The 14,421-nt window shown below is 37.3% G+C and overlaps 1 protein-coding gene across 3 annotated transcripts; it reads right to left on the bottom strand.

Annotated features, from left to right (window-relative positions):
• Window positions 1-3,511: 3,511 nt before the first annotated feature.
• On the bottom strand, window positions 3,512-14,326 carry MITD1 (microtubule interacting and trafficking domain containing 1). Of its 3 annotated transcripts, none has more exons than XM_045445741.1 (7): window positions 14,176-14,326; window positions 7,965-8,066; window positions 5,962-6,098; window positions 5,795-5,881; window positions 4,978-5,093; window positions 4,028-4,088; window positions 3,512-3,914 (listed from the first exon to the last, which is right to left on the bottom strand). In XM_045445741.1, exons 1-7 carry the CDS (start codon window positions 14,324-14,326, stop codon window positions 3,819-3,821), a joined length of 750 nt encoding a protein of 249 aa, XP_045301697.1. In that variant the 3' UTR covers window positions 3,512-3,818. The 3 variants fall into 3 exon arrangements, with proteins under 3 accessions (XP_045301697.1, XP_045301700.1, XP_045301698.1); XM_045445744.1 differs by lacking the exon at window positions 14,176-14,326 and adding an exon at window positions 13,993-14,095; XM_045445742.1 differs by lacking the exon at window positions 7,965-8,066.
• Between the last annotated feature and the right edge of the window lie 95 nt (window positions 14,327-14,421).

Genomic DNA, 14,421 nt, shown 5'->3' with positions numbered 1-14,421 from the left:
CGTAGTACTTGTATTGCAAGATATCACATGTTTATTGAGTTAAAACTTATCAGAAATGTTCACTCATCTTGAAGAATGCTCACAGAACAAGTTACTCACAATCCAAGGTTTTACTGTATTTGAAATGCCTGTGCTCCTGAGATGCCAGATGAAATGCCAGCTGAATATATGAGATCACAACTCCAAGGAAAAGTTTTGGTTTAGTTTATAGATTTGAAACTGAATCTGAAAATCAGATACACTTGCTTCAGATTCTGAATGAATCATGATGCAGAGAACCTGGGATGGTGAAAACCCTTCTCTGGCAGTAGTGACAGGAGCCTGAATATCTGGGGGCAGCAAAGGTGCTGAGGCTGACAGTGTATTGCCCTGTACTTTAAATGATATAAGTAATAAGGCTACTCAGGCCAGGCCTTGCATTGGAGTCAGCAGTGGTATCATCTGATTAGTTCTGTGTTGTGATTCTAGATGTGTTTTTTTTTTTTTTTCCACTGCAGAACCTCCAAGGCCAAGTCTGTAGCTCTTGTGTTGATAGACTGAACGACCCACTATTCTTTATAATCTCTTTTTTGCTTACATCAGGTAAGAGCAGTTTCTGTTGCTTTTCACTAAGAAGTTACTGGTATAATCACTTGGGGGAGAGTGTAAATTTAAAAAAAGAGGTTATTACTTAGTATGTAATTTAGGAGAAGGCCAATGGAGGAGGAAAAAAAAATGTGTTTCTTAGAATTTGAGAGTTTCAAGAAGGGAGTGGCCAACTGGGTCAAATACCCCTGAAAGGCCAAGAAACAGGAAGAAAGTAGCCACTGGATATGGTAATATGGAAGTCACTGTTGACCTTGACAAGAGCATTTTCAGTGGAGTGACTGGGTAGCCTGGTTGAAGTGAGTTAAGTATGAATATGTGGGTAGAAAATGGGAAAAAATTGAATAGAGAACTTGAAGAAGTTTGTTCATGAAGAACAAAGAAATAGGTGTCTAGTTGGGGATATATGTACTGGCAGCAACAATAGAGCAGAGAAGGAGATAGCTCAAAGGACAAAGTCTTTGGTGAGGTTAAAGAGGCAAGATTAAGCTTACTTCCTGAAAAGTTGGCTATTTTTCTTTCTTTTTTTTTTTTTTTTTTTTTTTTTTTTTAGTGTTTACTTATTTTTGAGAGATGAAGACAGAATGCAAGTGGGTTAGGGGCAGAGAAAGAGGGAGACACAGAATCCAAAGCAGGCTCTGGGCTCTGAGCTGTCAGCACAGAGCCCGACGTGGGGCTTGAACTCACGAGACATGAGATCATGACCTGAGCTGAAGTCAGACACTCAACCTACTGAGCCACCCAGGCGCCCCTGGTATCTTTCTTATATATTAATACTATTAACCCTTTTCTCTGTATGCTGTAAATTTGATCTCATTTTAACTTTTCATGGTCTCTTTAGTAAAGTTTTAACTATTTACATGATCACATCTTTTGCTTTTTCCTTTCCTTGATAATTCGTGGGTTTTATGTTATACTTAGTACATTTAGTGGAGCTAAAATAATTTTTTTTTAATTAATTGGCTCTTTAACACAATAACCTCTATGTGGGGTAGATATCTAATGTTTTTTCCAAACATTTATTGAATAGTCTACTCTTTCCCCACTAATATGAACAACACCTTTATTGTATGTTGAGGGCTCTTACACACATTCACTTCCTCTCCCAGATGCTTCCAGACTCCTTATTCTTTGCTACTGTTTTGTCCATTCTTATGTCCATACAGTTAAAAATATATATGTTGTAGCTTTATGTCTTTTTGGCTGGTCAAGCAAGTCTCCTAGTGTTAGTGTCTTTGTCATTCAGTTTATAAATTAACTTAGGGAGAAGTGACATCTTATTAAGCCTTCCCATTTTGAGAATATCATTTGTTTTTCCCTAGTTTTCTTTTATATTCTTCCATAAAGTTTATAGTTTTCTCATATAGCTCTTGCACATTTCTTGATGTATTTAATAAGTAACTTGCATCTGGTAGACTTCTGATGTCCTAATTGGACCTGGGGATGGATTTCAAATATCTAGTATTATCGATAGCATGTCTGTTAGGTGCTCTCCCTTAAGTATCAGTATCTCTTAGGCAGGATTCGTATGTAGATTGGATAAAAGTTAATTTCACAGAGTTATAGATTGCTGAGTCTCTATAATGATACGTTCACATGCTCTAGAAGAAATCAGAGTTGTTATTTAACATGAAAATAAGGAGGTCTAATACATGTTCTCACCTGAATGAAAAGCCACTCTATGTCTACAGGATGGCAAGCTAAGCTAGGATACTTTGCAGAAAGTAACTTCTGATTAAGTCCAACACTTGTTCCAAGTGCTGTCCCGAGACCCTGAATTCCAATATAATAAAACTTGGCAAACTGGTTTGAGTCTTTTCAGGTTTAGCATTATCAGCATGTGAACCTGAACACATCAAAGAAAAATATTAGGAACTTCTCTGGAATTCCTTCTTGGTCTTTTGTGCCAAGTCAGTCAGGTGACTGCTGGTTCCCAAAGGTAAAACATAAATCTGGCGTCCAAGCCACCCAGGACCACTCTGCCCAATCATATTTCCGTGGCTTCTACCGGGCTTAGGTCCTCCATGCTACTTAATCTTGAATGTAATCTTGTCTTCTCCGTATGTGATAGTCTGCAATCCCAGCCTGTCTCCATGGAACCTAGTCTTTGTCCCCAACCAGTCATCTGGCATCTGGATGGATGAGCTTACCCAGAATAGTTGATTCTAAGACACAAAGCTTTACAAATGTGCCAGCCAAGGTTGAATGATGCAAAATGCATCTGTATAATTGGGATGATTTGCCTTTATGAAGTTAGGTAATATTGGATAAATCAATGTTAGTGTACTTCTGCCAAAAACACTTAATTGTAATAAAATTAGTATTTTTTTCCTTGGTTATTAGAACCACAAGCCCATCTCTCTCTTTTTTTTAAAAATTTTTTTTTTTTTAATGTTTGAGAGAGACAGAGCGTGAGTTGGGGAGGGGCAGAGAGAAAGGAGGACACAGAATCTGAAACAGGCTCCAGGCCCTGAGCTGTCAGCACAGAGCCTGATGTGGGGTTTGAACTCGGGAAGGGCAAGACCATGACCTGAGCTGAAGTCAGACGCTAACCGACTGAGCCACCCAAGTGCCCCAAGCCCATCTGTCTTTTTTTTTTTTTTTTTTTTTTAATTTTTTTTTTCAACGTTTATTTATTTTTGGGACAGAGAGAGACAGAGCATGAACGGGGGAGGGGCAGAGAGAGAGGGAGACACAGAATCGGAAACAGGCTCCAGGCTCTGAGCCATCAGCCCAGAGCCTGACGCGGGGCTCGAACTCACGGACCGCGAGATCGTGACCTGGTTGAAGTCGGACGCTTAACCGACTGCGCCACCCAGGCGCCCCCCCATCTGTCTTTTAAGAGTACTCTAATCCATGATTTTTTCCTCCTGGACTCTTTATATCTTACCCAGGGGCAAGATTAACATCCAATTTATCTTCCTAATAGGTTCTCATTGTTTATTGATTCATTCCCCAATAGTCAAATTAAGAGAAAAGCTGGTACAATGTTAAAATTAATCATATGACTAGAAACCCTGTAAATCCACTAAATAATGTATTTATAAAAAATATTTAGGATTGGTTACATAACTGAACAATGAATCCATAAATTAGTAGAAATGTAAAAATTTATTATTGAATACATAATTATAGAAATGATCTGTCCAAAGTAAAAAAAAAAAAAAAAAAAAAACCCAAAATCAATATTCACTTAAAATATAAATATATAATGCAAATTAAGTTACTGCCCATCATATTTTTTTTGTGTGCTTGTTATGAAAAATGTCCACCGTTGTTTCATGACATGGTCTTAAATCAAAATCACAATATCCAAGGGAAAAACGACTCTAAGAAGAGAAGAAAAGAGGTGTTTTGTTTTTTTTTTAATAAAAAAGACCAAAGCCATTTGTTAAAATGTTACAAAAAGTACAACATACTTACTCATAAGACTATATCCTACCTGTGGTTTCTTAAAATAATCAAGTCCCCTTCCAATCTTAATCATCCATCCATTGTTAAACCTATTGAAATAGTATACAGTATTATATTCCAGACATTTAAGTCAGACAGTTATCAAAGGTGTAGTGTAGTGTCAGCAAAATTTCCCCCTAACAAAGAAAATCATTTTCTCCAGTGGCATGAGTTGAACCAAACTTGGAGTTATTCATGGGCCGTGTCTACAATGAAATAAAATGTCCAAAGAAACCATTAGTTGGTTTGATTAGATGGTAACAAGTTTGTCAAGTAAATTATATCTTATTCTTGAATTTCAGATCTCTGATAAAACTTTCCTGTTCTGCTAAGTGTATTCAGGTCAGGCTATGGTGCATTGCAGGGGTTTCCCTACCTAGAGATGGAGGACAGACGCAGGATGAGCTCTGGACCCCGACCTCTGCTTCAACCACAGCAGCTGCATTTTCAGCTGTTTTGCATTTAGGTTGTGCTTAAGTTTTCATTAAAACTAAAGGTGCACTCACTATAAACATATGAAAGCTACTGTGCGAAACAGAGGAACATATTACTAAAATACCTGCATATACTGTCTCCTTGTAGACACTGCTGCGTACTGTCATGCCTATGAGATTATTTCATAAAATATAAGTGAATACTAAAATCATCAGAATATTAAATATTACCACCAGAAAATTATCCCAATACCCCAACTCTATATGTATGCTTGAATAGAAAAGTACTTCCTCTTCTCACGTGAAACAGAACATGTAAACTATTCCATTAAGAGATATGAAACTCAGATATAATAAGCCATATTTTTTCCTAAAAAGTGAAAAGATACTAAAATTGTGCTTTATTTAAAATTTTAATAAACTGAATATTTATATGCAATTATATTGCATTAAAATAAGTAAGTATATTCAACTGCATAAAAATTAAAATACTGCTATAACGAACCTAATTTCTCGGTCATGTACTGAAGAAGAATATTCTAATTCCAACAGCACTCCATGATTCTTGAGTGACTCTTTTATTTCTTGCAGGCCACTACTTTGCTGCTCTTTCCCACTACCCTGTTAATAGGAAAAATATGATTTTCTGTTCAGTTATTACTATTTTAAATTATCATTAAGCTACACAATGTGTATCAGATAAAATGGGAAAGATTCTATACTAGTTTCAATGTCTATTATCTCAAAGAAGCAATAAAAGTATGAAGCAGTTTAATGGCAGTTGTTTTTATCAAAATAATTGTTTTTTTTCTAATGTACACATAACACAATTCTATCCTATCTCCTAAAATGTGTTTTAGTAATGCTATTTAGTTATTAAGATGGGGTGCTTTCTTCAAGTTAATCTTAAAATTCTGGTTTATTTAGAAGCATTCCTATTTAAATCAAAATCAAGATAGAGATGCTCACTATCATGCTATGATCCACCAGAAGGCCAATACAGTAAATCAAGAAAAAGATATAATCATTGGTAAAGAGACAAAATTGTCAATAGTGCAGACAGTGTGATCATCTCCTAGAACATCCAAGAAACTAAACTGACAAACTATTTGAATTATAGTTTAGCAAAGTAGCCAAATGCAAGATACAACAAAATCAGAAAAGTCAATAGCATTTTTCTGAAGGTATTTTAGGCCTATTGTTGTACAATTCCCAAAGAAATAGCTCTAGCTGAAGCACTGTGTCCACATTTCCTTGCTCAAACTACATCTCCTAGCTAAACAAAATTCATGAAGAAAGAGTAAATGCTTCCAGATACCTACTTCATCCAGAGAGGTGAGAAGATGAATGGTTTTTACTTTACATGGTCTCTTAATAAGCATCTCACAAAATCGAAGAAAGTTATACAGCTGAAAGACATCATGATGGGTTATTACTAACTCATACATTTTAAGTAACATTTCATCATATTTTTCTGCATTTCACCTACCTGATGAATCTGTCTAATATAAGGATCTTGTATCCAAACTTCTGTAACTGTTTCATTAAGATATTCTTGAAAAAGTGACTCGTAACTGAAACCTGTTGCATTCTCTTCTATTTTAATCTGCCGATGATATTTTCCATCTAAAAAACACAAGTTTCAATAATAAAACCAGTGACAATTTATTTTCTTTTTATACTATTTACATATAGTGATTAATCAGGATCAGATACAAGTTAATTTTTTTTAACTCCTCCACTCAGCAAACATTTCTGAATGCCTCCTACATATATACGAGGCACAATGCAAGATGCTATATGTACAGAAATAAATAAGGCAAAGAATTCCATAAGTGAGTTCTGCCTTCATGGAGGTCAAATGGGAAAGTCCAGAGATTTCTTGGAAGAGGTTCTTGAGCTGAATCCTATAGACCAGGCAGTTTATTCAAGAGAAGTCTATATGTATAATGACAGCTGATAATTCTGTCACCATGAGTAGAACCATAAGCTATATAACTCAGTGGCTATGTGGTCCTTCTCTTCAGATATAAGTCTTTCTGTGTCCTGCAATTTAACGGCTAAAGTATTAAACATATAAATACATGGAATTTAGAAGGCTTTCTTAGAACTTATAAAGTATTTAAATTTTTTTTGATGTTTTTATTTATTTTTGAGACAGAGAGAAACCAGGAGCTGGAGAGGGGAAGACAAGGAGACAGGAACCAAAGCCAGCTCCATGCTGACAGCAGAGAGTTGATGTGGGGCTCGAATTCATGAGCTGCGAGATCATGACCTGACCCGAAGTTGGACACACAGACAACCGAGCCACCCAGGTGCCCCATAGAGTACTTTAAGTAGTAATTTTAGCACTTCTTAACAACCCAAGACTAGGATTGCACAGGGTCAGTAAAACAGTTCCATAGTTTTTGTTCATTCAAAACGAATGATTATTGAGTAAGTTATCAAAGATCTTTAAGATTTTTTTAAAAACATGACCCCTAATGGTAGTTCCTAATTTATGTGATGGTTGCCAATTTAAAGTTTGTTTAAAAAACAGTAGTTTGGGTTTTTTCCTAGTATTTCCACAGATATGATGTTACTAGCAACTATGCATCAGTTTTCAAGCCAAGCTACCCACACAGGTTAACTTAACCCAATGTATTCAAACCACAATGCTGATGGTACTCTATTTCATCAATGTTTTAAAAGGAAATTTCATTGTGAGTTTCAATTTGGGGTGAAGGAAATACAATTTTATTCCCACTCGACAGAGGAGCTCGCTGGGGCGGGGGGTACCCAGGGTAGGGGCTCATATGGAATACTAGGAAGAGGTAGGGGAGGGCCATATAAGGATAGCAAGGAAGAGCAGCTGAGGTCTGGAGGCACTGGTTTTTTGAGGACAGTAGTAACTTTGGCTAAAAAAAAGTAGGGTTATGCCAGGCAAAGGTGGTAATGACCATTTATAGACATATGTTTGTAAACTGGATGCTCATAAGTAGATTAATAGTAAGTAGGGAAGGACAACTAGTGGCATCTCTAGTCATTAGGAATACTTCACTCCTGAAATGTTTTGATTCACAGCAAAATCCTAAAGAAGTCCCAGGAGTTTCCTTAGCTACTTTAACATTTTGGTCATTTTAGAAAGCGAAACAGAAATAAAATACAGTATTTACATTTCCTATTTCTGCGTAGTATTATTTCAACTCCAGTCCACACATAAGCTTCATAAGGATCTGCAGTGAATTCCTTAAAATGGCATGCAAAGTTCTGCAGTATGTATAGCTTTCATCAGATATTCTCAAGAGGGTGTGTGAAAATCACCTCCCCACCTAAAAGGGTTAAGAATATAGGTTATGTATAGGGACATGGAAATGCAGAATAAAACTATAGGCTCCCAGGGATAAATGGTCCAGACCACAAAGAGTTACAAAAGGCAGAAACAGAAACACTGGATGAAATGGGCTTTGTCACACTTACTTATGGACACATTCTATAAAACAGCCTCTTTACCTTCTTTTTCTTGATCCGTGTATTTCTTCACTATTTCTGCTCTATCCATGTAGCTAGAAATTTGTTTTCTGAGATTACATTTCTTTGTAACATCTTTGGTGCCTACAAATTAAAAAAAATACACTCTCAAATTTCCAAAAAGTTTTTCTATTTAAACAGGCATTATTTCCAGTTTCCCAACTCTTCCACAAATTTCCTGTCCTATTTAGCATGGTTTGCCTCAATCCTCAAATACACAAATGGGCTCAAATTTGGTTTGATCACCAAGACCTCCATTTTTGCACTAAGCATCTGAAACAGCTTTATTTAGGAGTGGGAACTCTGACACTGTGTCTCACTGCTGGAGATACCAAATTTGATGAGGTGATGACAAAGGTGGCTTATTTTCAAACCTGAGTCTGAGAACCATTTCGTCCTAATCAACCTTAAGTCTGAAATCTTAACATAATCAAAACACAGGAAACAATACCTATCTTTCACAAAACCAGCTTCTCTTCCAGACTTACCCATTATAGTTCATGCTCAGTCTTTTTCCCAGTCACCCAAAAAATATAAGGTATTTTTTGAATACATATTATCAATAAAACCTTACCCCAAGTCCCTCGCCCCCAAATCACTTCTGGTTCCCTCATTCCTTCTTTTTGATATTACTTATATTTTCCAATAATAATTTCATTTTTAAACTCCCACTTTTTAACAACATTTTACTTTGAATTAATTTTATATTTATGGAAAAGCTGCAATAATGGCACACAGTATCCTTTCACCCAAACTCCCCTAATGTTAACATATCATGTGGATATGCTACAATTATCAGGGTTAGGAAATTAACATTGATACAACATTACTAACTCATCCACAAACCTTATTTGTATTCCACCAATTTTCCCACTAGAGAAAGAGAAATTTCATTTTCTGGTCCACAATCCTGCACAGCATTTAATTGTCATGTTTCCTTAGTCTCCTCCAATCTGAAATTGGTCCTTAGCCTCTCTACCTTTTATGATTTTGACATTTGGGGAAAACAGTGCAGTGGTCAGTTATTTTGTAGGATGTCTCTCATTTGGGGCTGTTGGTGTTTTCTCATGATTAGATTGAGGTTATGCATTTTGGGGAAGAAAATAATGAAAGCATGCCCTTCTCGGTACATGATGTCAATATATGTCATTACTGGTGAGTTCAAAGATCACTCCACTGTAAAATCACTATTTTGTCCTTCATAATTGATAAGTATCTTGTGGGAAGATATCCTGTTTCTCATCACTCTTTCACCTCCTAATTTTAGCATCCATTGATAGTCCTTGCCTGCAACAGTTATCACTGCAACTGTCAGTGTCTGTCAAACAGAGATTTTCTATTTCCATCATTCCTAATTAATTTATAAACTGGAATGCTACTATAAGGAAGAGCTGTCCATTCTCCCCCATCTATTTATTTATTGAGTGATCAATTTGTATCAGTATTGACTCATGCATATTTATTTTATTTTATGGGTTGTAATCCAATACTATTGTTTTTTTAAGTTTTTATTTAAATTCCAGTTAGTTTACAGTATAATATTAGTTTCAAGTGTATGATATAGTAATTCAGCACTTCCATACATCACCCAATGGTCATCACAAGTGCACTCCTTAATCTCTATCCCCTATTGTCCCATCCCCCTACCCATCTCCCCCTGGTAACCATCAGTTTGTTCTCTATAGTTAAGAGTCTGTTTGTTTCTTGGTTTGCCTCTCTCTCTTCTTCCCTTTCCTCATTTGTTTTGTTTCTTAAATTCCACATATAAGTGAAATCATATGGTATTTGGCTTTCTCTGTCTTATTTCACTTAGCATAATACTCTCTAGTTCCATCTATGTTGCTGCAAATGGCAATATTATTATCTTGCCCTAACTTTATCAGCTTTGGCTTTGAGAGCTCCTGCATGTTGGCTGACTCCTGTACTTTCAACATGACCCATTATATTTTGAGCACTTCCTTGCTTTCTCGTGCAAAATGTTCTAAACTCATCTTGTATTTTCCCTGCCCCAGCCCTGGAATCAACCATTTTTCCAAAGCCCTAAGTTCCTTTTATTGGAGAACGGTATGAAGAAATCCAATTCTGGGTGCTGAGTATACTTGCTGCCACTAGGGGAGTCCTGTCACTACTTCCAGATCCTTTCAATTTGTGGCTAGAAAGTAAATATATATAGGGTTACTAACACACACATATATCTGCCTTTATTTCCGTGTCTACACATCTGTATATATATTAAAAACCATAAGTTCATGATGATAACTTGGATCCCACAGGGTTCATACTAGCCGTCCTTATCTCCTTAAGTGTAACTTCTTTTATTATCCACAATATATATACTGGCTTATTCAAGACTCATATAAAGTAGTTTCTACCTCTGGGAGAAAAACATTTACCAAGTAAAACACAATGTTTGTATATAATTCATTTTGTCTTTAACCTTACATAATATGGTCAAAATACTATTTTCCAGAGATAATTGAGTTACCTATTTTCTTGTCCACCTGCTTCTGTATCACAGTTGAATAATTCAGAGCAGCATTATTCCTTCCTCATCTTGCTACCCCATTCCCATTCCTTCCTTCTTTGTACCTCTTTTCCACTACCCCACAAACCTCATTAGTTTCTGTTTTTATCCTTCGTTTCAAACAAATGAGGAGACACATGAATATCTTCCTTTTTACATGAAGGATAGCATACCATAGATCTCTTTGTCCTTTGTAGTTTTCACCTAACAGTGTATCCTGGAAATCACTCCATATCTCTTCCACAGATCCTCCTCATTGTTTTTTACAACAGTATAGCACTCCATTGTGTGGATGTACCACACTTTATTCAACCTCTCTTCTTCCCAGGGTATTCAGGTTGTTTCCAACATTTTACTGATATCAATATGGGGCGCCTGGATGGCTCAGTCGGTTCAGCGTCCGACTTCGGCTCAGGTCATGATCTCGCGGTCCGTGAGTTCAAGCCCCACGTGGGGCTCTGTGCTGACAGCTCAGAGCCTGGAGCCTGTTTCAGATTCTGTGTCTCCTCTTTCTTTCTCCTTCCCCGCTCTTGCTCTGTCTCTCTCTTCTCAAAAATAAATAAACATTAAAAAAAAATATTGATATCAATATAATTACTGAATTCTTTTCTTTTCAAGTCCTTCTACTTGAAAATTAGTATCGAGATCCCTACTTTCTCATGCCTATACTTCAGTATCTTAAGAAAATCCTAATCTATCCATTTATAATCTATAAATCTCTTGTGAGGAATCCTGTTTTTGCTCCTAAGGTGATATGAGAACTCATATTCTTCTACTAGGTTTATATATATTTCTTTAAACTCAAAAACCTTGAACTGGTCTTTTTATCAGGATTAAGCATTTTATGGTCTCTGTTACAAAGAGGCAGTGTGAATAGTGGTTAACAGCAAAGCATCTGGAGTCACATGGTTTTAGTTCAAAACTTGCTTTGCCACTTTTGGCTGTGTGACCATGGCCAGTTATTCAACCTGTCTGTATCCTCAACTGTAACACGGAAAGAGAAATTGTTCCTTAGACAGGGAGATGATTAATGATCAAAGAGACTGGCTTGTAGGAAATAATAAATTTTGTTAATATCATTATCACCTACATAATTTTTTCCATTCGCCATACTCTGGGCTTCCTTTAGAACCAGACTATAATATCTCTTTTCTTAAATTCCACTGTTACTTTGCGACTGCCTATAAATATACTCTATTTTCTCTGTCCTCTGTAAATAAAGTAGTCCTTTCTTAACGATCACCCTCAATCAGCTGGCAGAATTTAACAATGTAGACCCATTCCTCAAACATCACATCTCAGTTTCCTAGGCTTACTTACAGCAGCCATTCCACTGGAACCTCACTCCCACATCTAGTCATGTCCTAATGCCAATTATTCAATATCCAGACTGTCTCCTCCTTTCTTAATATTGGTGTCACCCCTCTGGTTCCTTCAGGCCCTTCTCACCTCTCATCTTGATTCCTGCAGAAGCTCCTCGATTGGTCTGCTTTACTTTAGTCTCTTCAGGTTAGTATCTCCCCCACACTCTTGCCATATTCACTCATTTATTCAAGAATTATTTACTGAGAACTTACCACATGCCAGACATTGTTCTAAGCACTGGGGCTACAGCAGTTAATAAAACAGACATGATGATCCCCTATCATTCAAGTGGGAGGAAAGACAACAATAAAAGGAAGTTGGTAAAATATGTATGTTAGATTGTGATAAGTGCTATTAAATAAAATAAAACAAGGAAGAAAACAAGGGAGTCCTGGGATGGGGTTGTAACTTTACACAGGACGTCAGGAAAGGCCTCACAGTGAAGGTACTATTTGTATAAAAAACTGAAAGAGAAGAGGGAGTATGCTATGCAGATATTTGGGAGGAGAGCATATTCCTAATAGAGACAAGCCCTGACATGCAACTCTAATTACATCACTCCTTTATAAAAACTTTAAATGGTTTCTCCTTGTCTATGGAAGGAGTTAAAATCTCCTGGCAGTGAAGATCATCCACACCACACCTCAATCTACTTTACTTCTCACTCTTCTTCTAGAGACACACAATGAACCAAAGTGAACCACTTATTTGGTAAAAATAGCACAGACAGAATTTAAACACTCTTTGCGGAATTTCATTTCTGAAATTCTACTTATTCCTCAAAAGCCACCTCCACCTTTCCTCCCCCAAATGACCTTTAACTATTTAAATCCTCATTGTCTCTCTCTCTCTCCTGGCACTTATTTCCTGTACTAGAGTTATTTGCATTTGTACCTTAACCTGTAAGATCAGGTCACTGTCTCTATATAACCTCTGTAGAATCAGTAGAGCACACAGGAGCAAAACTATAGTTCTCCTGATTCAGATTCCCAGAATGCCAGAACTTGAGTAGTGCTTGACCTGACAACCCTAGAGCACTGGAACTTAAGCAATGATCCACCTGACCAACACTGTACACCCTCTCTTTTTTTGGCAGTCAGTATACCAGAGTCTTTAAAGCCTTGGGCTCCCAATTTTGACTAACTGTGGTGGAACTGAAAAGCTTAATTTTATGCTGTACAATGAGGATAACATCAGCTCCTACTTCTCAGGGCAATTGTAAAGATGAAACAAGATCATGATGTTCATGTGCTCTGACAGTGCCTAGCACTCAGCACTCATAAATGATAATTACTTTCCTCCATCATCATCATCTCCTTCTTCTCCATCATCATCATCTTCATCTTCATCATCATCTGGGCCTTCCCAAAGTAGTTTTACTACTAAAGCCCCCAACCCTGAAAAGCGCCCTCTGCTGTCCAAAAGCTTCTGTAATACTTCCGCTAAAAGGCACACAGGGGAGATCTTTGGCCAGACTGGGAGCTACAGGGCGTGGGGACCAGGGGCCAGACTTAACTTAAATCAGTTTAATCACTGAGTGTCTACTATGTGCCAGAGATTGTACCGGTTGTTAATGGTTATTTGGGTACTTCTCAACATTGAATAACTATATTAACAGATCAAGTTTCGCTGTGCCCACCCACAATCCTATGTATTTCTCACAACGAATTTCAGTACACCCGTTATTTAAGGTGTACTTAAAGGTACTTAAGGTATTCTACCGCTGTGATTTTATTTTTGTTTACTTCTAACGAAAATATCTAAACATAAAAGCAAAGATAATAGTGTAACGAACACCCTTATTACCGTTCACATAGATTTAAGAATTGCTAGAATTCTGCCACATTTGCTCCGGGTCCCCCCCCCCCCCCCGCCTTAAAATTAAATTCAGACATTATGACAAATTCTTCCCAAGACACTTCGGTCTGCATTTCTAAAAATCAAGGACAGTTTTAGAAAAAAACATGCTACCTAACAAAGTCAATAATTTGTTACCCAATCCATATTCAAACTTTCCAAAAAGGATCCAAAAATGTATTTTTACATTTCTTTGAACCTGAGTCCTATCAAGGCTTATATATTTAGATTTGATTCTGTCTCTTCAAAATCTAGAGTACTGACCCTGTCTTTTTTGATGACATCAATCTAAAAGAAAGCAGTCCACTTGTCCTGTAGAATATCAACCTTCTGTTTGTAACTGCTTCCTGGTGATGTACAAGAAGGGTTTTTAACTTTCACTCTACCCCCAGAAACTGCGGATCCAGTTCCTTTCCTCTGGTATCCTCTCCACGGCTCCCTGCTCACCTCTCAGGACCTGCATGAGCAGGTCAATCCCCTCCTGGTAACACACCAGAGCCTGCTGGTACCGAGACTCCGAGTCCAGTTCCATCGCCCGCTTTAGCACCTTGAATGCAGCTGTGCTTTCGGCTTCCTGCTCCTGTCCGGATCTCGCCATAGTTACGGAAACTCCTCTCTGCTTCAAACACAACCAGAGCCGAGCCAGCCGCTGCCGCGCGGGGGAGGCGAGGAGGGAGGGGGGAAATAACGTGA

Source organism: Leopardus geoffroyi, chromosome A3 (assembly GCF_018350155.1).
Source record: "Leopardus geoffroyi isolate Oge1 chromosome A3, O.geoffroyi_Oge1_pat1.0, whole genome shotgun sequence".
NCBI classification, from domain to species: domain Eukaryota; kingdom Metazoa; phylum Chordata; class Mammalia; order Carnivora; family Felidae; genus Leopardus; species Leopardus geoffroyi.
The sequence above is the reverse complement of the archived record's forward strand: the minus strand, read 5'-3'. Positions and strand labels throughout refer to the sequence as shown.

Coding starts and splice junctions, on each gene's coding strand:
- MITD1 (XM_045445741.1), bottom strand. CDS start 14,326: ATGGCGAGATCCGGACAGGAGCAGGAAGCCGAAAGCACAGCTGCATTC. Junction 6,099..7,964: donor CACGGATCAAGAAAAAGAAG/GTAAAGAGGCTG, acceptor TGTGTTTTTTAG/ATGGAAAATATCATCGGCAG. Junction 4,089..4,977: donor GTACATGACCGAGAAATTAG/GTTCGTTATAGC, acceptor CTATTTCAATAG/GTTTAACAATGGATGGATGA.